This window comes from Scardinius erythrophthalmus (assembly GCF_964197995.2).
Source record: "Scardinius erythrophthalmus genome assembly, chromosome: 3".
NCBI classification, from domain to species: Eukaryota; Metazoa; Chordata; class Actinopteri; order Cypriniformes; family Leuciscidae; genus Scardinius; species Scardinius erythrophthalmus.
The window spans coordinates 58,989,870-59,013,980 of NC_138223.1; the positions used below are offsets into that span (position 1 = coordinate 58,989,870).

General features: G+C 39.5%; 1 protein-coding gene across 1 annotated transcript in view; it reads right to left on the reverse strand.

Moving 5' to 3' along the window:
• Positions 1-24,111, reverse strand: part of LOC308687555 (uncharacterized protein) — a 100,705-nt gene that overhangs the window by 31,330 nt on the left and 45,264 nt on the right. The window contains exons 4-7 of the mRNA XM_081360161.1: positions 21,212-21,385; positions 20,857-21,030; positions 20,594-20,767; positions 16,291-16,464 (exon numbers count right to left, since the gene is read on the reverse strand). Coding sequence (XP_081216287.1) covers positions 16,291-16,464; positions 20,594-20,767; positions 20,857-21,030; positions 21,212-21,385 — 696 coding nt within the window. The remainder of the gene's footprint in view (positions 1-16,290; positions 16,465-20,593; positions 20,768-20,856; positions 21,031-21,211; positions 21,386-24,111) is intronic.

Genomic DNA, 24,111 nt, shown 5'->3' on the forward strand with positions numbered 1-24,111 from the left:
CTGCTGCGGCAGTGGAGAAGAATAGCTGGAGTAAAAGAGCTCCAGTGGGAGCATGGGAGACATCACTGCTGTAGCAGTGGAGAATATTAGCCAGAGTAAAAGAGCTCCAGTGGGAGCATGGGAGACATCACTGCTGTGGCAGTGGAGAAGAATAGCCAGAGTAAAAGAGCTCCAGTGGGAGCATGGGAGACATCACTGCTGTAGCAGTGGAGAAAATTAGCCAGAGTAAAAGAGCTGCAGTGGGAGCATAGGAGACATCACTGCTGTGGCAGTGGAGAAGATTAGCCAGAGTAAAAGAGCTGCTGTGGGAGCATCGGAGACATCACTGCTGTGGCAGTGGAGAAGATTAGCCAGAGTAAAAGAGCTCCTGCTGGAGCATAGGAGACATCACTGCTGTGGCAGTGGAGAAGATTAGCCAGAGTAAAAGAGCTGCAGTGGGAGCATAGGAGACATCGCTGCTGCGGCAGTGGAAAAGATTGGTCAGAGTAAAATAGTTCCAGTGGGAGCAGAGGAGACATCACTGCTGCTGCAGTGGAGAAGATTAGCCAGAGTAAAAGAGCTGCAGTGGGAGCATAGGAGACATCACTGCTGTGGCAGTGGAGAAGATTAGCCAGAGTAAAAGAGCTCCAGTAGGAGCATAGGAGACATCACTGCTGCGACAGTGGAGAAGATTAGCCAGAGTAAAAGAGCTCCTGCTGGAGCATAGGAGACATCACTGCTGTGACAGTGGAGACATTAGCCAGAGTAAAAGAGCTCCAGTAGGAGCATAGGAGACATCACTGCTGTGGCAGTGGAGACATTAGCCAGAGTAAAAGAGCTCCAGTGGGAGCATAGGAGACATCACTGCTGCGACAGTGGAGAAGATTAGCCAGAGTAAAAGAGCTCCAGTGGGAGCAAATGAGACATCACTGCTGTGACAGTGGAGACATTAGCTAGAGAAACAGAGCTCTAGTGGGAGCGGAGGAGACATTAATTTTGCAATATTAGAAAAAACTTAGCCAGAGAAATTGAGCTCCTCCAGGACCAGAGGAGACATCACTGCTGCGACAGTGGAGAAGATTAGCCAGAGTAAAAGAGCTCCAGTGGGAGCATAGGAGACATCACTGCTGCGACAGTGGAGAAGATTAGCCAGAGAAACAGAGCTCCAGTGGGAGCGGAGGAGACATTACTGCTGCAATATTAGAGAAAACTTAGCCAGAGAAATTGAGCTCCTCCAGGACCAGAGGAGACATCACTGCTGCAACAGTGGATAAACTTACCTGGAGAAACTGAGCTCCTGCAGTGTGTGGCTGAACAAAGGGAGAAGGAGAGTGGGGCTTAGCAGGCCGATGCTCGTCTTCTTGTGCTTTAGATTAAAGACACAAGGAAAAGGAGGCGAAATGAAATCCTTGCAGGATTATTCACATTGAAGTTTAAATGACCGAGCAAAGATAACAGTTTGCGTTTAGAACAATTTTGATTGTCTGAAGTTTATTTAGTTAAGTACAAAAGAGACGGTTTTTGGTAAAAGACGAAGCTTGCATAAATGTATAGGCATCTTGTATTTATTTAACTGTGTTTCAATTAAGGATTACTAAACTCTTGGCATGAAACACACTGCTTGTATCCACTTTTTTTTTTTAATATATATAGATTTTACGCGATTTTGAAGATAAATTGCAGGACAGTGTTAACGATAGGTTCTTAATGATTCTGTGAGCAATCTGTACGTAACGTGCGACCTACTGTTTATGTATGACGGTAAATCATTTGTACAGAAACAATTTAAAACGTGCATTCCCCCGATCAACAATTGTATACAGATGGCATGACTGGCTCGTGACTCAAACAACTGAAGCAATGCCAAGCTCAACCAAGACAGACTCGAGAAGGGCGAGCTGAGCACTCACTGAGTTGACCCGGCAAACGTTGAATATGGACTGTCCGGGACTGAATCTGCGGCGCGGTGCGGCGCGGCGCACTTTAAGGCCTGCTGTGGCGGCCTGAGAAGGAGGAAGACCCTTTCCCACGCGTGAAGAGGGCGGCATTGCCTTACTAACCATTTCTCTATGGCGGGAATTATTGTATGGACCGGTGTAGAGAAATGTGCGGAAGGAGATCGCGGATGTTTCTCCCGCAGTTATGATCCCGTTTGTTAAGCCTGACGCCCGCGATATTGGTCAGACGATTGCGGCAGAGGTTCCTCAAAGACGAGAGATTATTCATCGGACGGGAATTGCTCGATTCGGACCTGTTAGGACGATACTGTCGGGCTACATGCTGCAAAAACTGTCAATGGAATGAGGTGAGACTGCTGAGTATATATACACCTCTTACCATTGATTGCTGAGTGCTCTCCACTTGTGTTAATTATCTGAACGTGCTCCTCCCGAACCTTGTTAACCCTCTGAGGTCGACAAACGCGCGGGCGCGTTTTGCTGGATTTTCTCCACATTGTAGCACTATAAACTTAAATTACTCCGTTATTTATGGTTATACAGAAAAAAGAAATATAAAAAAAGAATCTGTGATATTTATCCTTTTGTATGTGTCCACTTACAATCAAATCAAAACATTGTGCTTTTGTAAAATAAAGAAAATAAATAGGGAGTGCGTTCTGCCTCTCCGTCGAGGTGAACTTTTTTTTCTTGAGCACGTCTGTAAACTGAAACAAAACTCAGCGAATACTTGTCACACATTTATGAGCCATATACCTTTATAAACATTTAAGTGTGTACTTTAAATGATCGGATTCAAAACGAAAACAAATATTCTCTGTTTAAGTAATTTGTATAAAACCAACAAGATGTCCAGCTTCTCAAACGCTTGCTCATTACAGTTAATTTGGCCCCGCCCACTCGTGCAAAAGATATTCACATGCAAATCTCCACATGGAACGCGGACTCGCTCATTACCTCAACAACAAAACACTTCACTTCACTTTTCGTCGAGTTTGAAAGACTCGCCTGAGCTTACATTGGATTTAGGCTACCTCAGAAGAAGAAGAACGCGATATGAAGACAAGAAAGATGTAAGGTAAAAAATTCTTACATATTAGTTTGTTATTGTTGCATAAATGTCACGTTGCAGTTGAACTGTTGCTAGATACATGGGGAATATTATAATATTTAGACCCATGTTTACTGTTACTTTGTTTGTGGATATCTGCTCAAACGTAGATATGTATATGGTAACCATAATGTTTTATATTTGAGCACGATCGCGTTTGAATGTATCATATTTTGCAGCGCGGTCGCATTTGAATGTATCATATTTTGCAGCACGATCGCTTTTGAATGTACTGTATCATATTTTGGATGAAAGCAAAACGCACCAAACGGCTTCATGTTTTTATTATCTCATTTCATATCATCATAACGGATGGAAACATTTGAAGTAACATGATAATCAATATATTTTTCTCAAGCTTAGTTGTTGTTATTGAAATCTTTTGGAAGATTTATACTGCTATAGGTTATTTATTGTTATTATTATTTTATCCGGCACTGCGCATATACCTTATGCCTACAAGGCACAACAAACCTGGTGTTCATTATATTATATATTGTTGGAAACATTTTTGTGTGTGTGTGTGTGTGTATTCTGTGAATTTTAAAAAGGAATTTTAAAAAGCAATTTTAACCCCCTGAGGTCGACGGTATCGCCGGCGATACCAGCTCGCTTTTTTTTATCAGTGTAAAAGAAACTCATGAATACTCTGTTGACTTTGATTTTCCATAGGAGTTTCATACATCAATCGATTCTGTTAAATGTGTATTATTTTTGTGTATACTCACAATAAAAACAAAGTGTTGTGCTTTTCGCCAAATAAAGAAAAATAAACACGAAGCGAGTTCTGCCTTCTCTCTCTCCGTGTAGTCCATTCTGAAACGCGTCCGAAAATGAATCATAACTCAGCGAATACTTCTCACACAGGCACGTGAGATATGTCTTTATGAAGCTTGAAATCTCTTCTTTTGAATGAAGTAATTTATATAAAAAACAAATGTTTTAACCTGTTAAGCTTCACCAGTGCGTCGGCGCACTGAAGCGTTTTTTATTTATTTAATTCAAAATTACTATCAGATTTAATGTTATACCTTGACAAACTATACATCATTAAAAATATATAAGACTCAAGTTTCAGTATTTGACCACTATTGTATTCTGAGAAACTCATAGTGACAGTTATGTCTTAATTTGTGTCAGGAGTTATGAAATGAAAAAATGAGTCGATACCTTTAATATGAATTATGCGCGTTAGCCGCTCCCATTCATAAAAAAACTCTGTGCTGTCGTCATGACAGCGATACACAAAACAACGTCCCTCAGGGCTTTAGCTCAAAAACACTCGCGTAGCTACGGGTGGGCCTGGGTGGGCCTGGGCCCACCCACCTGTCAGTCAGGCCCATCTAGTCACTCAGTGGCCTCACAAGGTAGCCTAGGAAATTATGTTGCGATTATAACAATTTTGACCTATAAAAATAAATCTTAATGTTTCTTGATTCTTGTTTGGTTGTCATGGTGATGACGAAATGCCCGCGTAGCGCGCAGACTCGGATGATTGCGAACAGCCCATCCCCCCTTCACAACGACGAGCACATTTCACAGAGGGACACTGAAGTTTAGCTAAGGAACGTTATGTTAAACTAAAATGAAACAGAGCAACAAGTTTGTGTCAAAAAGACCACGGCCACCAGCCACCACAGGAGGAAGATAATGCAGATGTTCAGGAGAATTGACTGAATCGTTGGACTATAACGAAATCATTGCAGTGTTCAACTCTTAAGGGGGTCGCACACTGGACGCGCAGCGCCGCGTCTAGGACAACTCTCACCTGAAAATCCGATAATGTCAGCAAATTTAATTCAAGCAGCTGATTTCTGTACATGAATATAAAACTAAACGTATATTGCAGCCCAGGGTGAAGTCAGATTCATTAACTACGATTTGAGACAAATAAATGTAAATTTAATATAAAACTATGTAAATAGCGCTCTGTGACGCGGCAAGATTTTGAACAAGGTCCTGAGCCGTTGCTGGGCGCAGCGGACAGACACCGCCGGTGTGTGTACACTCAGAGAATAATGTGTTCGAATTTAAAACTGTGTGCGACCCCCAGCCCCGTCGTCTCCTGTTATAAGCTAGTCATCAAAAGTAAGCCAATCTACGTTTATGTAGTTGCCTAGTCAATGTTGTTTATATAACGTGGTTTATGTGGCCGCTGAGCCAGACTATGACCAAGCATTGTTTTTGGTTTTTACACACTGTCCACTACTGTCCTGCTGCTGATTTGATGATGTTGTTTCGCATCTGTCAGATGCGCGTGTGTGTGTGGTGTGGCCTGGCCGCGCGCAGTGGAAATGCTGTTCTTATCGTTCTGTTCTTTATTAACACTGCTTATGATGACTTACATGCTTGTGCTCTGATTAAACTGTGGTGTATTCAAGCAGGTGTAGTTGTGTTGGCCTATTTTGATAACAGATGCATTTTAGGCTGTGCCCACCTGATTTTCTCTGGGCCCACCCACATTGTGATTCCTGGCTACGCTACTGCTCAAAAATGTGCAGATTTGGAGAAATATTGATAGATTCTTTTAGATTCACATCATATTTCTATAGACAGGAATAATATTTATTGAATTTATACCCAAATGCGTCAATGTAATCTTTATGAGCGTTTGGTATTCTAATTCACAGTGTTTTCAATTCATACCAATAGCCTGAGGGCGCTATATGCACAGTAATATAGTCCATATATGGCACATGAAGAAGAGCCATGATCATGTGACATTCCAGGAAGCCTCGAACACACACACAGCTAACAGAGATTGGCTGTAATCATGCAGATAAAAGATGTTTTGAAGACAATAAACATGATTGCAATGATATCTGATTTGCCTGTGTTCTTCAAGCCATGCCAGGTATTTTTATAATAATAGATTATATTTATAATGTAATGCTAATCTATATAGACTTCATCATTGTGCATAATACTATCAAATAATATATTTTCTGTCTGATTTTTTTATCTGAAGCTAAATTAGATCACAGAAGATTATTTAAAACATTCGGCTTTAGTTATAAAGTACGTTTTGAGCATAAATATGGTTTTAATCTCATATATTGTCGTGTATTGATGGTGTGCTAAGCTAACATGCTAGCTAGCCCTAACTGTTAGTCACATGACATGGTCTTGAAAAACATTTAACTAAATACAGAGTTTTGGGCTTATTATCTTCAGATTTTAAACATAAAATGTTTAGACATGTGGCTTTAGCTGTAGTGCATTTCTAGATTGCTCCAGTGCCAATTTCAATTTTATTTTCATGAGGATGTTTCATAAAAAATAATTTCTAATAACTTTACAAAACTTTGAAGCTATTTATAACATTTTTTGTCATTACGACAATAATTATTTCTACATTTACAATAAACTGCCAGGTGTCAGCTTTCAAACGAGATCATACTTGTGCTTTTAGTACAAAGGGTTCATGAACTGTATCTGTTTTAGTTTGGGTATGTCATTTCTGGGGATTTTTCAAAAGTGGCGTTGCAGCTTAACAGGTAAACCCTCTGGAGTCTGAGCGGTTTTCTGGGCCCTTGAGATGTTCTGACATGCCCTGACATTTGTGCTTTTTTCAGTTGCTTATAAACATATTAATGGCTAAGGTGTAAATTCACTCTATAAAGCACAAACAGGGCTACCATAATATGTGAGCCACGTGTATGTACATGTTTTAATTTTTGAGAGAATAATGTTTATGCGTGGATATTGAAAAAACTAAAAACTAAAATTTCTGAAATAAGGCCACAAAACACATAGCAAATATGTGTCAATAAGACTTTTGACCAATGGATGTCGTCGCCTATAGTTTTTTCTTCAAAATTATGTGAAAATAGTCTTGCTTTATCGTTCAAATAAAACCATACATTGATTTAAATTGATGTAAAACAGGTTTTGCTTGGAAAGCCAATATGCGAGGGGGCGTTAACGAGGAGTGGTTTACACCTGAATTACCACCCACTCTGCATAATGATGAGCCATTCACACAGGTGTGAAACTGGCTGAGCCACAATGCAAGGACAAAGGATATTTAGAAGAAGACTTATATTGACCATTTAAGATTTTGCTTACATCTATCTTGTACATATGTTGTGCTATTTTATTAAAAAGGTTACAATTACAACAATAATTACAATTTCAACAATATTTCAAGTGTACTCTTTCTTTGTAAAAAAAAGGAAAGATTATAGGCCTACATTTAATCAATGTATTCATTACTTTGAATATAGCCAACATTGGAACAGCGAACATCTTAGTTGATGACTTTATTTTTGACAAAAATATTAGGCTATTTTAGAAATTGCTAAACAAAAGCTTATTTGACGAGGCAGTATATTTTACAGTAAAAACTGTACCCAAATCTACTAAACAAAATGTTGTCTTTCATATTTCGCCTGACTGTAAAGTTGTTTTCATGAAATATTAGGGCATATAAATGTTAATTTGCAGTTTACGTTGCTTATACAAATAGCCTACATTTTATTTCAACATATTTCAGTCGATTTTTACTCATCTCAGTATAGCAATACAGTTTGCTAAAACATCATCATTCGTTGACGATAGGCTTATTTACTTTAAATCCAGGAAATTTGTTAATGAAAAAATTATTAAAATTAAGATACAATTGATACAAAACGAAATTCGTTTTAAAGAAAGGATTTGTACTTTCTGTTTTGAGGTCTCTGTGAAAGTTTGAAAGTCTTTTAGTGTTTTTTTTTAGAGCTCGCGTCCATAATGGAGAACTGTCACGTAATATTGTTTTTTGCCAGCTGTGGTAAACAGCGCGCATCTGTGCCGTTCATTCATTCATAAACAGAAACCCGAGAAGGAAAAACTTACTAGTATTCCTCAGCTCGTATTCCTCATTATTCCTCACAACGCTGCCAGACGGTGTAAGCAAGTAATGTTCTGAATAAACTTGTGTTTTGGTTTTCTCGAGCTGATAAGGGGGGGGGGGGGGGGGGGCGTTCACAGGATTGCGCGGATTACCTCAGCCATTTGCGTTTGAATAGCGTGCGCTCTCCGTGGGCGGAGTCACATTACATTTGAATTAGCTCTAATTAGGTCGACTGGAATCGCTCTCTTTTAATACAGATTTCACAAGATGAGAATATTTGTTTTTTTATATAAATTACTTCATTTAAAAGAAGAGATTTCAAGCTTCATAAAGACATATATCACGTGTATGTGTGAGAAGTATTCAATGAGTTATGGTTCATTTTCGGACGCGTTTCAGAATGGACTACACGGACAGAGAGAAGGCAGAACTCGCTTCGTGTTTATTTTTCTTTATTTGTCGAAAAGCACAACACTATGTTTTTATTGTGAGTATACACAAAAATAATACACATTTAACAGAATCGATTGATGTATGGAACTCCTATGGAAAATCAAAGTCAACAGAGTATTCATGAGTTTCTTTTACACTGATAAAAAAAAAGCGAGCTGGTATCGCCGGCGATACCGTCGACCTCAGGGGGTTACACTCATGTAATCCGTTTCAAAGCAAGGAGAGGTACCGTTTTTCCTTCTGCCTCATTATCTTTATAATCAGCTGCGTCCGCCCCGCCCCCGGCGCGATTCACATGTAAATAGTTTAGGTGATCATCGCATACGCCCCCCGTATGTAATGTAAGATTATAACAGACGACGAACGGCAGCATTTTGAAGAGCGAATTCCGCCGAGGACTCAATTTCGGAGTAAGTTTTACTTAAAAGTCTTTTGTCTTTTATTTTTCGTGTTCGCATTTATGAGGAAAAAAACAATATTATGACAGTTCTCCATTATGGACGCGAGCGCTCTAAGCACTAAAAGACTTTCAAACATTCACAGAGACCTCAAAACAAATTACAAATCCTTTCTTTAAAACGAATTTCGTTTTGTATCAATTGTATCTTAATTTTAATAATTTTTTCATTTACAAATTTCCTGGATTTTAAATATATATATGCTAGCAATCACAACATAAGTTCTGAACTGGAGATCAGCATGAGCCGTAGCCTACTCGCCTCACATGTCTAAAAATAAATTGAAATATATTTACAGAAAGCTGGTTCTAAACAAAACCATCCAAAACAAAAAAACTATGTAGCCTAATAAATGTGCATTTCTCCGGTGCGTTCACTAGCCTACTGCGAAGATCGCGAGTCAAAAGCCTATCATCAACTGCATCTTTGCCAGAAGTTAAATTTAAATCGCGTGTGTGAATGAATGATGATGTTTTAGCAAACTGTATTGCTACTGAGATGAGTAAAATCGACTGAAATATGAATACATGGATAAAATGTAGGCCTATAATCATTTCTTTTTACAAAGAAAGAGTACACTTGAAATATTGTTGAAATTGTAATTATTGTTGTAATTGTAACCTTTTTAATAAAAAAGACAAAACATATTTACAAGATAGATGTAAGCAAAATCTTAAATGGTCAATATAAGTCTTCTTCTAAATATATCTTTTGTCATTGCATTGTGGCTCAGTCAGTTTCACACCTGAATGAATGGCTAATTATGCAGAGTCATTATGCAGAGTAGGTGGGACAATGTAATCTAAGGTGAAAACCACTCCCCCTCGCATATTGGCTTTCCAAGCAAAACCTGTTTTACATCAATTTGAATCAATGTATGGTTTTATGTGAACGATAAAGCAAGACTATTTTCACATAATTTTGAAGAAATAATTCTAGGGAACGTCATCCATTAGTCAAAAGTCTTATTTACATATATTTAGAATGTGTTTTATGGCCTTATTTCAGAAACTTTAGTTTTTTGTTTTTGAAAAAACCATGCATAAACATTATTCTATCAAAAATACAAACATGTACATGCAAGTTGTTCACATATTATGGTAGCCCTGTTTGTGCTAAATAGAGTGAATTTACACCTTTGCCATTAATATGTTTATAAGCAACTGAAAAAAGCACAAATGTCAAAGCATGTCAGAAGGTTAACAAGAAAAATCTAATATTTATTTACAAAATCGTGCAGGCCTTTCTCTTGATATCAGTATGTTCACTTTTTTTTGTCAGGGCCAAGATGCCACTGAGGACTTCAACATTCACATGAGTCTCTGTACGTGAACATGGTAAAGTGAAAATCTTGGAAATGAAAGGTATGTACAATGTTTTTAGGAATGTCACAAAGGTCTCTGTCTTTGAAGTGCTTTTTTGGCATTTGTTTTGTGTCTTTGGATTATGTTGTGTTGTAAATAAATCCAAACAATTTAAAAGCCATTCTTTTTTAAATCTCCTCATTTACAGTATTGTGCAAGGTTGCTCAGAATGACAGGGCCTGATAGCTCCTAATAGGGCCGTTAGGGGAGGTTCTTTGTCTTTCTCAGGTGTAAAAAGCTTACATATTAATGAGCTCCCGCATAAAGCTTTTTCACACAAAACACGTCGTAAAATTTTTAAATCAATATATTGTCTTATCTGAATGAGCAGTCAGGGTGATTTTCACATAGTTTTGCAGCAAATATTCTATGCTACGTCATACGATTTTCAAAAGTCTTGAGAAGAAATAATCAGTAGGGGTTTCATGACCTTATTTCAGTGAGAATTTTTTTTTTGTATTTTCACAAACCACGCATAAATGTCATTATCTCAAAACTACAAACTTTTACATACATGCTGCTGATATATTATTGTAGCAGAGTTTGTGCTGAATACGGTGTAATTAGACCTTAGCCATGAAAATGTCACAAGTAACAGAAATAACCAGAAATGTCAGAGCATGTCAGAACACCTCCAGGGCCCAGAAAACAGCTCAGACCTCAGAGGGTTAATAAAACATCATTATGAGAGGTTGTAGTGAGCTCACTTTTTCTGCTAGAATGAAGACTGTGGTATTGAATTAAACGGGAAAACATCAGGCATGCATTGCCTGATGTTTTCATGCCACTCTAAATGTGCAAACAAACAGGGAAGGGGGCTAATTAATTCACCAAATTTTAGTTCAACCAAAAAATCCTAGCTTGCACTTTCTGTCTGTCTTCCATCAGAGTGCAGTTTTTCCCTGTCTTTCATATTTGTGTGGTGATGTAATCAGCCATCATAGGGTTAATTCCCAAATATGGTGTTCCGCGAGTATAAAAAGAGATGCGACAGACATCTAGGCAAGCGTGCTATTCCGGGTCCGGGAAGTGACATCATTCTGGGGCGCCGGTTTAGGTTCAGGAGGTAAGGGCTTTTGGTGGCAAGTGCATCTTGAATGTTTGGATCAGGAAGGGTAATTTGGGACTCGCTTAACTTGCAGTGTGGCTGAGGAGAACGTGGAGTGAACGCTTATCATTGCGAGCCTTTTATTAGCACGTCCTCGAGTGCATTGCACGGCGTGAGTTATTTACCGCAGGTATGTGATGCATTTTTCTTATGCCAAAGCTAACGAGACAATCACTTCCTAAACCTAATGTTATATTTTAATAGTGGTACAAGGCGTGGAGGTGTTGCAGCAGGCTTAGCAGACTTTGGAGGCTTTGAAGACGCTGTCGGCTCGTGCTACTTTCTGTAACCCTTATCTGCGTGTGACACTGAATGACTCCGGACGGATTGGATGGTGTTTCACTTACAAACACCATATGCTTGCTTCACCGACATGAGAAATATGTCTATAGGAAGCTTGAAATGTAAAATTTTAAACAAAACAATCTAAATCAAAATCAAATACTCCCTGATTATGTAATCCATATATGAAAGTTGCATTTCTCTCTAAAGGCGCATCCACTGCAGAGTCAGTGTCACCAGCTTCATCTTTGCAGCCGACCTGGACTCATAAAACACTAGTTTCTCAGTGGTTCATGTAGGTTGTCTACAAACTGGAAAGGTTGGTGGTTCAATCCCCGGTTCCACCTGACCAAGTGTCGAGGTGTCCATGAGCAAGACACCTAACCCCAGCTGCTCCCGACGAGCTAGATGGCGCCTTGCATGGCTGACACCGCTGTCGGTGTATGAATGAGTGAATGATAGTTAGTTAGTTTCACTGTTGAGTTAGTTGTCATCCTATCTGATTAGTTCTAATTTAGTTTAAGTGTGTGTTGTTAAAGGAGCCATATGTAAGATTGTGGCCAAAACTGGTACTGCAATCACTTTCAAATTACTGTAGAGTGGTGTATCCCCTCCCCCTCCCCCCTGACTCGAGGTTGCCAGATAGGCTGCAGGATCCAGCAGGAAAGTCGGCTGCTACGTAGCTGTGGTAACTAGAGCAGAGCTGTCAACCCGGATGCCGAAACACTACTGACTTCGTGATTAGTAGATAGGTGGAGGGTGGAGCATCAGGCCAAAACACAAGATGACAACATCAACATCAGTTGAGGGCTGCAACTTCACTTTTTAAATGACAATATCCTGGCCGGACTACTGTTGTCAGTGATATAAGTATTTGAAATGAACATGATTTCTTAATGTCTAGTGACATATCAGGGTCATTTTATGATTATGGGGTGGGAGAGGACGCTGGCGCTGTCTGTTCGCCGCTTCTCCACTTCTGATATTAATTTAGCATATTTTAAGAGAGTGGTTTTTAGGACTATTTTATGCCCCTTGCAAGTTTCCTCTGTGTACCGCAACAATTTTCTGACCGGGTGCTTTAGCAACGTTCCTGCTGCTGTTGCTCTTCAGTGTAAACACTGTGCTAATGCCACCAGCGTCCGGCATGATGTTGAAATATTCCATTTCTCAACTGCTGAGTCTCAACTGGAACACTACTCCACCTTGCATCACAGCCATAAGACAGCTTGGACTTTTGCGCCGACCCTGGTACTGCCACAGAAGTGCTCAGAAAGACTTTGTTTACCTCCTACATGCTGCATCGACGATCCCCTCCATCTGGTCTTCAGCTGCGCGTGTCACGCTACAACGGCGTCATCAGAACACTGCAGAGCTTGGAGTATGTAGTAACCCTACACCGCTCCTGAGAGCCTCTAGCGGTGGAAGATATATAAAACACGGAGTGGACCACAGTGTACTGCGGAGCTTACAGAGACTTTCACCATCAGCTCTGTCTCCTGCCACTATGGAATTATTCAACACACAATCCTTACCAATAAATCCCTGCTTATCCATGACCATATTCTGGAAAGAGGATTAGACTTCATGTGCCTAGTGGAAACTTGGCACAAAACAGGTCCCCCGAGGGTTATGTCTATATGGAAAAATCACGCAGCTCTGGACGTGGGGGTGGTTTGGCCGTCATCCATCGAGATGAACTGAAACTCTCTCCTCTGCCACTGCCTGATCTTACCTCAGTGGAATGCTTAGCCTTCAAATGTAAACCTCCATACTCCATGACAGTGCTTCTCATATACCGTCCCCCCAAACCACACTCCTCATTTCTCCCTGAAATACATGATCTACTCACATCACTCTGTTCCATGTCAACAAGGATTGTTATTCTTGGTGATTTTAATATCCATATTGACAAACCCTCCTGTCATCTTGCAACAGAGTTCATGAGTCTAATTGATTGTCTTGGTCTCCAGCAACATGTGAAGGCTCCTACGCACACCAAGGGCCACACCTTAGATCTTGTCATTACTGACGCGGCCCCCATAAACAGCCTGGAGGTAAAAGATCTTGGTGTGTCTGATCACAAGTTGGTCTCTATGGCCCTTACATTCTCACTGCCCATCATCAGACCTATGCGCCAAATATCTTTCCGGAGCTGGAAACAAATAAACCCAACTTTCTTCACTGTAGACCTTCAATCCAATATAAACTGCCCAGTCTCTAGAACAGTAGACAGACTAGTGGATCACTACAATACATCATTGAGCAGTGTTTTTGACCTCCATGCCCCTGTCAGGACACGGGAAGTCAACTTTGAACGCTCTGCCCCCTGGTTCACACAGGAACTGCGGCAAATGAAAACTAAGGGCCGTATCCTGGAACGCCGCTGTAAACAGACTGGTCTAACTGTTCACAATCTTGCATTCCGCGACCATCAAAAGGCTTATCTTAAGTCCTTGAAGGGTGCACGCTCAACATTTTATTCCAACCTGATCAATAAGAACACTGGAAATTCTAAACAGCTTTTATCTACATTAAACAATCTCCTGAAGCCGAAATCATCGTTATCCACTGAAACCACAGTGGAGCGATGCAACAGCTTGATTGACTTTTTTAAATCTAAAGTCAATAACATCCGCTCTTCAATATCTGGCTCTCCATCACTGTCTCCACCGTCCTCCAACCCCCTGTCCGGTGGATTGACAATTCTTCCGTACTTTACAGAGGTTCAGCAGAGCCATGTTGAGGAAACCATCAATAAAATTAAGCCGTCTGCCTGCATCTTGGATCCCACCCCGACTGTTTTGCTCAAGTCACTCATTCCCAGTGTCAGCCCAATCATCACTGAGTTTATTAATCTCTCACTAAAAACAGGCGTTGTCCCTCCTGCCCTTAAAGCTGCTGTCATTCGTCCGATACTTAAGAAACCAACCCTAGACCCAGAGGTCCTTGGAAATTACAGGCCAATCTCCAACCTCACCTTTTTGTCAAAGGTTCTAGAGAAGAAAGTCGCCATTCAGTTTCACAACCATCTAGAACACAATAACCTATATGAGGTATTTCAATCAGGCTTTCGTTCGGCCCACAGCACCGAAACAGCTCTGCTAAGGGTGACAAATGACCTTCTCATGGCAGCTGATTCAGGATCACCATCGCTGCTCATTCTACTCGACCTAACAGCCGCATTCGACACAGTGGACCATACCATCCTTCAGGACCGCGTCCACAATACAATTGGACTATCGGGAACAGCACTGCAGTGGTTTCAGTCCTACCTTTCTGGCAGGACTGAACGAGTTATATTAGGAGAATGTGAGTCCAGGTTGCTCCCTGTTACATGTGGTGTTCCGCAGGGGTCGGTTCTCGGCCCTATCCTATTTATTCTATACCTGCTTCCCCTCGGTTCTGTCATCAGCAGACATGGACTATCCTTCCACTGTTATGCGGACGATTTGCAACTTTATATTAAAACTGCTCCAAGCCCCTCCACAACCTTGTCGCGACTCAACACATGTCTTCTGGAGATAAAGGAATGGATGAAAAGCAACTTCCTCCAGCTAAACTCCGGTAAAACTGAGGCACTACTTGTTGGAACCCCGCACCAGATCCACTCCTCTCCCGTATCTCAGTTCATCTTGGACGACCAAGCTATCACTTTCTCCTCCTCAGTTACAAACCTAGGGGTTAGCTTTGACCCGCAGCTGACCTTCAACGAACACATTAAATATATTTGCAATCTTCCTTCCACCATCTTCGAAATATCTCCAAACTACGTCCTTTTTTAACTCTTCCGAATGCAGAGAAACTTGTTCATGCTTTTATTTCCACCAGGTTGGATTATTGCAACGGACTCTTCATTGGGATTTCTGCCAGAAACATGCAGAAGCTACAATACATCCAAAATAGTGCTGCCAGAGTCCTCATGAGAGTCCGAAAATATGATCACATAACTCCCATCTTACACTCACTCCACTGGCTCCCTGTTTCATTCCGGATCGACTTCAAAATTCTGCTGTACACACACAAATGTATCACTGGACATGCACCACCTTATCTACAAGAACTCATCACCTTGAAATCCTCCTCCCGCACTTTCAGATCATCTTTAGGCCACCTATTTCTTCAGGTCCCGACCACCAGACTTCGTACTATGGGGGACCGAGCTTTCTGTTCATCTGCACCGCGGCTTTGGAACCATCTCCCGAGTGAGCTGAGAGAAGTACAGAGCTTGGACACTTTCAAGGAAGAACTGAAGACTTTTTTATTTAAAAAGGCTTTTATGTGCTGATTGTTTTATTGTTTTTATGGTTTTTAGTATTCTGTAGTTATTATTGTTGTTGTTCTTTTGTGTAGCACTTTGAGATTCTTCGGAATGAAAAGTGCGTTATAAATAAAATATATTATTATTATTATTATTGTTATTAATTGAAATACATTTCTTACATACAGCTCCTTTAATTTTCCTCATTTGCTTGTATATAAATTTGATGTGCTATATATTAATTAATCGCCACATCATGTAATTAATTCGATTAAACATTTTAACTGCTTGACAGCCCTATTCAATATATTGGCAATGAATACATTCAATGAAAATTTATATTTCAAGTTTTGTCTGTAAATATCACGTCCATAATGCTGGATTTGCTCTACATCCAAATGAGAGTAACAGACTTGTGGTCAGATCACCTGAGGCAGATCTACATACCAGGTGTAAACCAGGCCTCTTATTGTCCCACATACTTGAGTATCTGCAGTGAGCAGTTTGGATCCTTCAGTTTGCAAGAGAGCAGCCTGACTCCCGATTCTCCTGGGTGATTGTAGCTCAGATCCAGCTCTCTCAGGTGTGATGGGTTTAAACTCAGAGCTGAAGACACATAACCACAGCCTTCCTCTGTCACCATACAGCCAGACAACCTACAGACACACACAGTCAGATCCTCTACAAAAACACAAATGATTGGCAGACTGTCAATAATCTCTAATATGCACTTTTTTTCCATTTCAGAAATGCTTCTTTACAATAAGACAAAAACGTATACGTCAATACAGAGACAGCATTACAACCCATCATGTCTGCCAATGGTCATGGAAAAATACTCAAGCTTATACGGATGTTTTGTGTTTTCCTTTTTTTGACAGCAACTATGTACAAGAACAAGGGGAGCTATTATCATTCTTAAAAAACATTACCTTGCAGACCATTTATGCTACAAGAAAAGTCTGGGCGAATTGGTTTTATAATCAGTCATTTTTTTTCATATTGAACAAATATATTCTATCTGGGTTCTTAAAGAAAAGGAAAGCTTTTCCATCACCTTTTATGCACCTTTTATGCACCTTTTTGAGCTAAAGCCCTGAGGGACGTTGTTTTGTGTATCGCTGTCATGACGACAGCACAGAGTTTTTTTTTATGAATGAAAGCGGCTGAAGCGCATAATTATATATATATATATATATATATATATATATATATATATATATATATATATATATATATATATATATAGCATAATTGCCTAAGTCATTTTTTGTTTCTTCTGGTTTTCCAAAGACATTGAAATATGACTTAGGCAATTATGCTATGAGGCTAACGATATATATATATGTATGTATATATATATATAGTGTAATATGTGAATCCAATCATCAACTGTAGGTGGCTCTGATTTTAGACATTTCTTTCTAATTACTTTTTTACTGGCTGCCAGAAAAAATTAACATCAGTTTCTTATCGATGTTATTCCACTCATCAAAAGAAATATTAGCCAGATATAAACTTTCTCAATTAAAACGAATCGTCACCTCAAAAACAGCTTCCAAATTTCTTTCAATCCCTTGCCAAAACTTAATTTCTGAAACTCCCCAAAAATATGATAATGGTTAGATTCTAGCCTGATGTCGTCATACTCAGATTCTAGTCAGAATGTGAGTCTGATACTGCTCCATTGGGCTGTGATTATGGGGCGTGTTTCAAACGAACCATGAAAGAAAATGCCTCTGCACTCAATTGGATAGACCTACAACCAATCAGAGCAACGGAGTAAGTGACGTATGCTCTTCATTCATGTTTCCGATCGACAAATTCCTTGATCGCGGTTCTCTGTTCCTCTTTTAAAATTAATGCGCTGTCGATATCTTCTATAACAGACACGACGGCGGAATCTACACATGATGTTTTATAAACAAAGTTCGGGAGGAGCACGTTCAAATTATCAATCCAATCAACTTGTCATCAAACAATTACCATGTCTACCCTATTAGCATGAGAGGAAGAATATATATATATTCACTCTGTCAACTCACCTAACATTCCTTGACAGTTTTCAGCATCCCTCCACTCACTCTAGGCCTGTTCTTCCACAGCCTGGAATACGGGGGGAGTTCTTTGGGTTCGGGCCGAATACCGAGCCCGGAGCCTCTCCTCAGACAACACGCCAAATATGCATTTATTCTATCTGACTTATTTCTAAGTGTGAACTCGTGAAATCTCAATTCTCCAGCGGCAGTCATCTTTGTTGTAAACGAATTCAACCCAATCGCTCGTTGGTGACGTGGATGATTACGTTACTGTTGAACATCTGTCTATCATCGTATAAAGCCCGTCCTGACAATTTGTTTGGTCTGAACAGCTTTTGTTCGGGCATAATAGCTCCTCAGCGGATCAAGTCCAGACCGAACTTCCCGACCTAAAAAAGTTGTGGGCGGGGCTAAGTTCGGCTGGCATCCAGGCTAGTTAGATTCCCTTTATTTTTTTTTCCATATTGAACAAATGTATTCTAACTGGGTTAGCTTTTCCATCACACACACACACACACACACACACACACACACACATATATATATATATATATATATATATATATATATAGTGTAACGACACTGACAGTCCATCCGGCCAGATGCTCTGAATTAGCGAATCCTGATTGTTTCTCTCATGCTAAAACGCATATGAGCATATACAAGCCCTAAATGACTAGCTTTCTGACACAATGACTACAAGTGTCTACAAGGAGGGCCTGGTTAATGTTTCACACGATTTAATGAAATCAACGAACAGAACCCGGATTGTTTCTCAAACTATCACGTGCTGCGACCACAATTCCCTTACTGTGTCTAACGTTTGTTCTTTGTGTACTGAAGGCAAATTACAAGACGTACCCCATTCAGTTGTTTTGGGACAACTAGGACTATTTTGCTTCTCTCAGCAAAATTATATGACGCCTCAGGCTGTCAAGTTAGTCTGCCCACAGAACTACCTTTGTTTTTGCCGAGTAACACATTCTCAAATAGCCCCCAACCACTCACGTGGTATACACCACGAGATGCAACAGATGCCGACCTCACAGATATACACACACACATTTACATATATGGACTTCCACCAGTAAAATTTCATTTTACTAACTATTACAAATGTACAAAGAGTGTTCCAGGTGATTTGCATGTTCACCAGTGTGATATTAGAATAGTTGTGTTTTTGAATTACAGTAATGTAATCTTTAAGTGCCTTTGTTCAACAAAATAATGTATCTCTATGTTGCTATCTTTGTCAATATTCGTCCTTAGTATTGTTTAAATTCCCTTTGCACAAGGAAGAAGATTTTTGATAAGAGACTGTGATAAACGTTATGGTTCCATGCTAATTCCCCGAGCATAATATCATATTTTGCCCCCTCGTGATTCCACAAGAGGGTCGGGAAGCATTAACACACCCAGACGATCTTCCTGCTCGGAATGCTCTAAACTGATTCGTCATCCACGAAAAAGGAGGCGTACACAGGACACTGATAAAAAGTCCAAACCCTCCTTCTTCTCACTCTCATTCCTACCTCTTCTCCCTCCTCAAAAACTTTGGAAACCCAAGTCCGGACCGGCTTCGGCCTGCTTCTCTTTTCTTCTCTTTTATTTCTTTTTATGTTTTTCTATAGTCTAGTTATATTCGTTTATATATTATTCGTTTTCCCATTCGCCTCTGTTCATTCACGAGCTGAATGAACTTAGCCTGAATCATTCCCGGCAACTTTACCTCAAAGGAAGAGACTCTTTGAACCTCCCGCGCTCGCGCTCGCATGGAAGACACAGCACGCGCACGCCTCCCCTCAGACGACACGCAACTGTGTAACTGTATTTTATGTACATAGACATATAATCCGTGTGTATTGCGTAGTTTGATATATTCCTTAGTTCGATGTATTAGTCCAATTATTAAATTCCATATGTCCTTGACTGACTCTGTTTTAATTGCCCATGTTACTTAGTCCCTGAAATGTTCGATCTTAGCTATATGCTTTATCTTGGTACGATTTAAGTAACCTAATTTTACACAGAAAGATGTCTTTCCAAGCCTGGAAAAGATACTCTTTCTTGTGTTTGTAAGAAGGATAATTTTCCTTGAGAGTTAAGTTAATCTTATGTTCAATGTTTGCTGGACAAACAGATTGTTTGATAACTAAATTAATTCCATTAAAGTTATCCCATAACTTCGAGATGAAATAAGAACTATTGATGTATTAATGACGAACCATAACACGTTATGGTAATCGTTCATATATCAATCTAGTTCAGCTGCGATAAATTAATGTAACTGTAACATACAAAATATTAATCATATTCATGATTAATTATTAAAATTCCCTATAGATCATTTGAGCTAATATTAATGTACAACCCATTGTTGCTACAATAGTGTAATATGTCAATCCAATCATCAACTGTAAGTGGCTCTGATTTTAGCCATTTCTTTGTAATTACTTTTTTACTGGCTGCCAGAAGAATTAACATCAGTCTCTTATCGATGTTATTTCACCCATCAAAATAACTATTAGCCAGATATAAACATTCACAATTACAAGAAATCGTCACCTCAAAAACAGCTTCCAAATTTCCTTCAATCCCTTGCCAAATCTGGGTTAATTTCGGACACTCCCCAAAAATATGATAATGGTTAGATTCCCTTTTCCCACGTAATCTCCAACAGCTAGCACCTGTCGCTTTGTATCTTTTCTGTAATGGTGTGGTGAATCTCTTATATGTTCTTAAATACCTCAGAATCTGCAGCTGACAGTTTGGCCTCTGCAGTCCTTCAGAAATAATCTTCACTCCTGAATCCTGCAGGTCATTGTTACTCAGGTTCAGCTCTCTCAGGTGTGAGGGGTTTGAACTCAGAGCTGAAGAAACATAACCACAGCCTTCCTCTGTCACCTTACAGCCAGACAACCTACAGACACACACAGTCAGACCATCCACAAACACACATTTACATTATGAATGGCAGACTGTAAATTATCTCTTATATGTTCTTAATACTTCAGTATGTGCAGCTGGCAGTTTGCCCTCTTCAGTCCTGCAGAAATAATCTTCACTCCTGAATCTTGCAGGTCATTGTTACTCAGATCCAGCTCTCTCAGGTGTGAGGGGTTTGAACTCAGAGCTGAACACACATAACCACAGCCTTCCTCTGTCACCATACAGCCAGACAACCTACAGACACAGACACAGCCACACACACACACACACACACACACACACACACACACACACACACACACACACACACACACACACACACACACACAGTCAGTCAGTCAGTCAGATCATTGACAAAAACACACACTGACATGACTGGCAGACTGTAAATAATCTCTCATATGTTCTTAAATACCTCAGTATCTGCAGTTGACATTTTGGGTTTTTCAGTCCTTCAGAAAGCAGCTTCACTCCTGAATCCTTCAGGTCATTTTTACTCAGATCGAGCTCTCTTAGGACACAGTTTGAGGATTGTAGAGCTGATGACACAATTTCACAATCCTGACCAGTGAGATTACAGCCAACAAGACTAGAAGAGAGTAAATACAGCACAGTAAGTTGGGGTTCAGGCTATTTTTATTTAAAGGGGTTGCAGTAGCACCTTAAAAACTAGAAAAAAATTGATGAATAAATAGTTGCCAATATAAAGACAAAATAAAGTCAAATATTGTAAAATATGTGGTCGTTGTGGAGAAGTAGTCCACATTGGTGGCTGAACAGCTTGGCACTCACTGTCCATAGGGTTCCCTTGTCCATAGCATAGTTATTACAAACTCAGGTAGTATTTATAACAAAAAAGTAAATATAAACAAAATAAATAAATCTAAATTTCAAGTAAATAAAAGATTGCCAAGATATAATGTAGATTGAATCTGTATTCACATGGAGTTGGGCCGTGAGGTCAAAGATGGGGTCAACTCACAGTAACATTACGGATTTATAGATATGGAATTATAACATTCATAAAGTAATCCTATTTTAGTCAAAATACACTGTATGTCCGACAGTGGTCAAATAGAAAAAGCCACAATTTGAAAACAGCATTTACATTTCAATATGTTCTCAGTCCACACTAGCGGTTTCTAAAAATTGTCAGTCTACACTAAATCATTTACAAATAATTAAACCCCTTTACAGCACCAGCATAAAACGACATAAAAGCTCAATAATATGGTGCCAGATCAAAATGCAAATTATTACCAAATTTCCTGGGATTTCCCTGTTATCAAGAATTAGATGTACATTAACCCACAAGATATTTTTAAACATGTAAATGTTTATCCACTTGCAAGAACATATTCTAAAAGCTGTTTTTGCTGAACAAAAACACTGTCTCAGTGTAGATGGAAGGACAAATTGAAGAGAAGAAAAATATGTTTTGAAATTTATACAGATGAATATGGTCGCAGCCTAAAACCGAATAAACAAGTCATCCACTCTTTGAGGCGTGCGTTTGTCTACAAAAACAAAGCTGTAAAAGGAGTGATCAATTCCTTGCCCCCAAATATGATTTATTATGTTGTGCCAGCAGCGGTGGCGAAAAATGGTAACAGACACACAGTTCTCTTGGCAAGTACAGTTCAATGCAATATGAAAACTGCCACAATTACAATAGCAGTTTTTGCACACTAAATGCAATCTAGTTCCTTTTGCTAAACTGCAAGTTTAAAACTGAGTTTAACTTGCATTGCAATGAACTCTGATCTGCAAATGTACCACATCAAATTATATTTGTGACCTGCAGTTAAACTTTGAGTATCACGAGTCAACTGAGGCAGCGGAGAAATCGCACGCCGATGAGGCAAACGACTGGAGCAGGAAGACGTGATGAGAGGGCTGAACCCGGCCGGCAGCAGAGAGAAGGCCGGGGGAGATTGACAGATGCACACACACAAAAAAAAAAAACAGGGAAAATAAACAGCACTGGAGCCTCAAAATAGGACTGAACAAGACACGACTGTAGAACTATCAACTGGCTAGGTCGAAGCATACACAATGATCTGGCACAAGACAGACGACACAAGAAATAATTAGGGAAATAAACAAGGATGGTAATCAATAACAGGTGCAGGGCTGAGCAGTGATGATGAATGAGAGGGTGGTAATTAACCCCCTCAGGTCGACGGTATCGCCGGCGATACCAGCTCACTTTTTTTCAGTTCAGTTCAAAAGAAATTAATTTTGCTCTGTGGACTTTGATATTACAAGCAAGTTTCATACATCAATCGATTCTGTTAAATGTGTATTATTTTTGTGTATACTCACAATAAAAACAAAGTGTTGTGCTTTTCGCCAAATAAAGAAAAATAAACACGAAGCGAGTTCTGCCTTCACTCTGTCCGTGTAGTCCATTCTGAAACGCGTCCGAAAATGAATCATAACTCAGCGAACACTTCTCACACAGACACGTGAGTTATGTCTTTATGAAGCTTGAAACCTCTTCTTTTAAATGAAGTAATTTATATAAAAAACAAATGTTTTCAACTCATGTAATCTGTCTGAAAGCAAGGAGAGGTACCGTTTTTCCTTCTCCCCTCATTAGCTCTATAATCAGCTGCGGCCGCCCCGCCCTCGGCGCGATTCACATGTAAATAGTTAGATGATCTAGTATGCATCGCATACGCCCCTCGATCAATGCCATAAAAACACAGTTTCTTCATGAGACTTACTGATAGTTCATCGCGTTTTGAGTATGGCTCGTTTCTCCGGTAAAGACGCCCTTCAGATGATTCAGGACAGCGAGGAAGAATGCACCTTTTCCTCCGAGGAAGATGAAGACTCGGACGACGAACGGCAGCATTTTGAAGAGCGAATTGATCCCGCCGAGGACACAATTTCAGAGTAAGTTTTACTGTTATATAATTATTTTTCTGATATATCAGACTATATCTGCTTAGTGTTGGCTAGCTTTTGGCATCTTACATGAAAGATTGCATAACAATATCCCTTAACATTCGTGTATATGCTCAAGTGTAAACTTTTTCAATGTGATAGGCTATTACTCTCTAAACATATTTGTATATTAAATATATTTCACTCAGTTTTGATTAGCTTATAACACTGATTATCATGCAGAAATAACGTTACTGCCGTATGTCTTATGTACCTTATTTGTGAATATCTGCTTAAGTGTAATGTGATTTAGTCTAAATATATATATGATATATGTGATTTAGTATAATATATATATATATATATATATATATATATATATATATATATATATATATATATATATATATATATATATATATA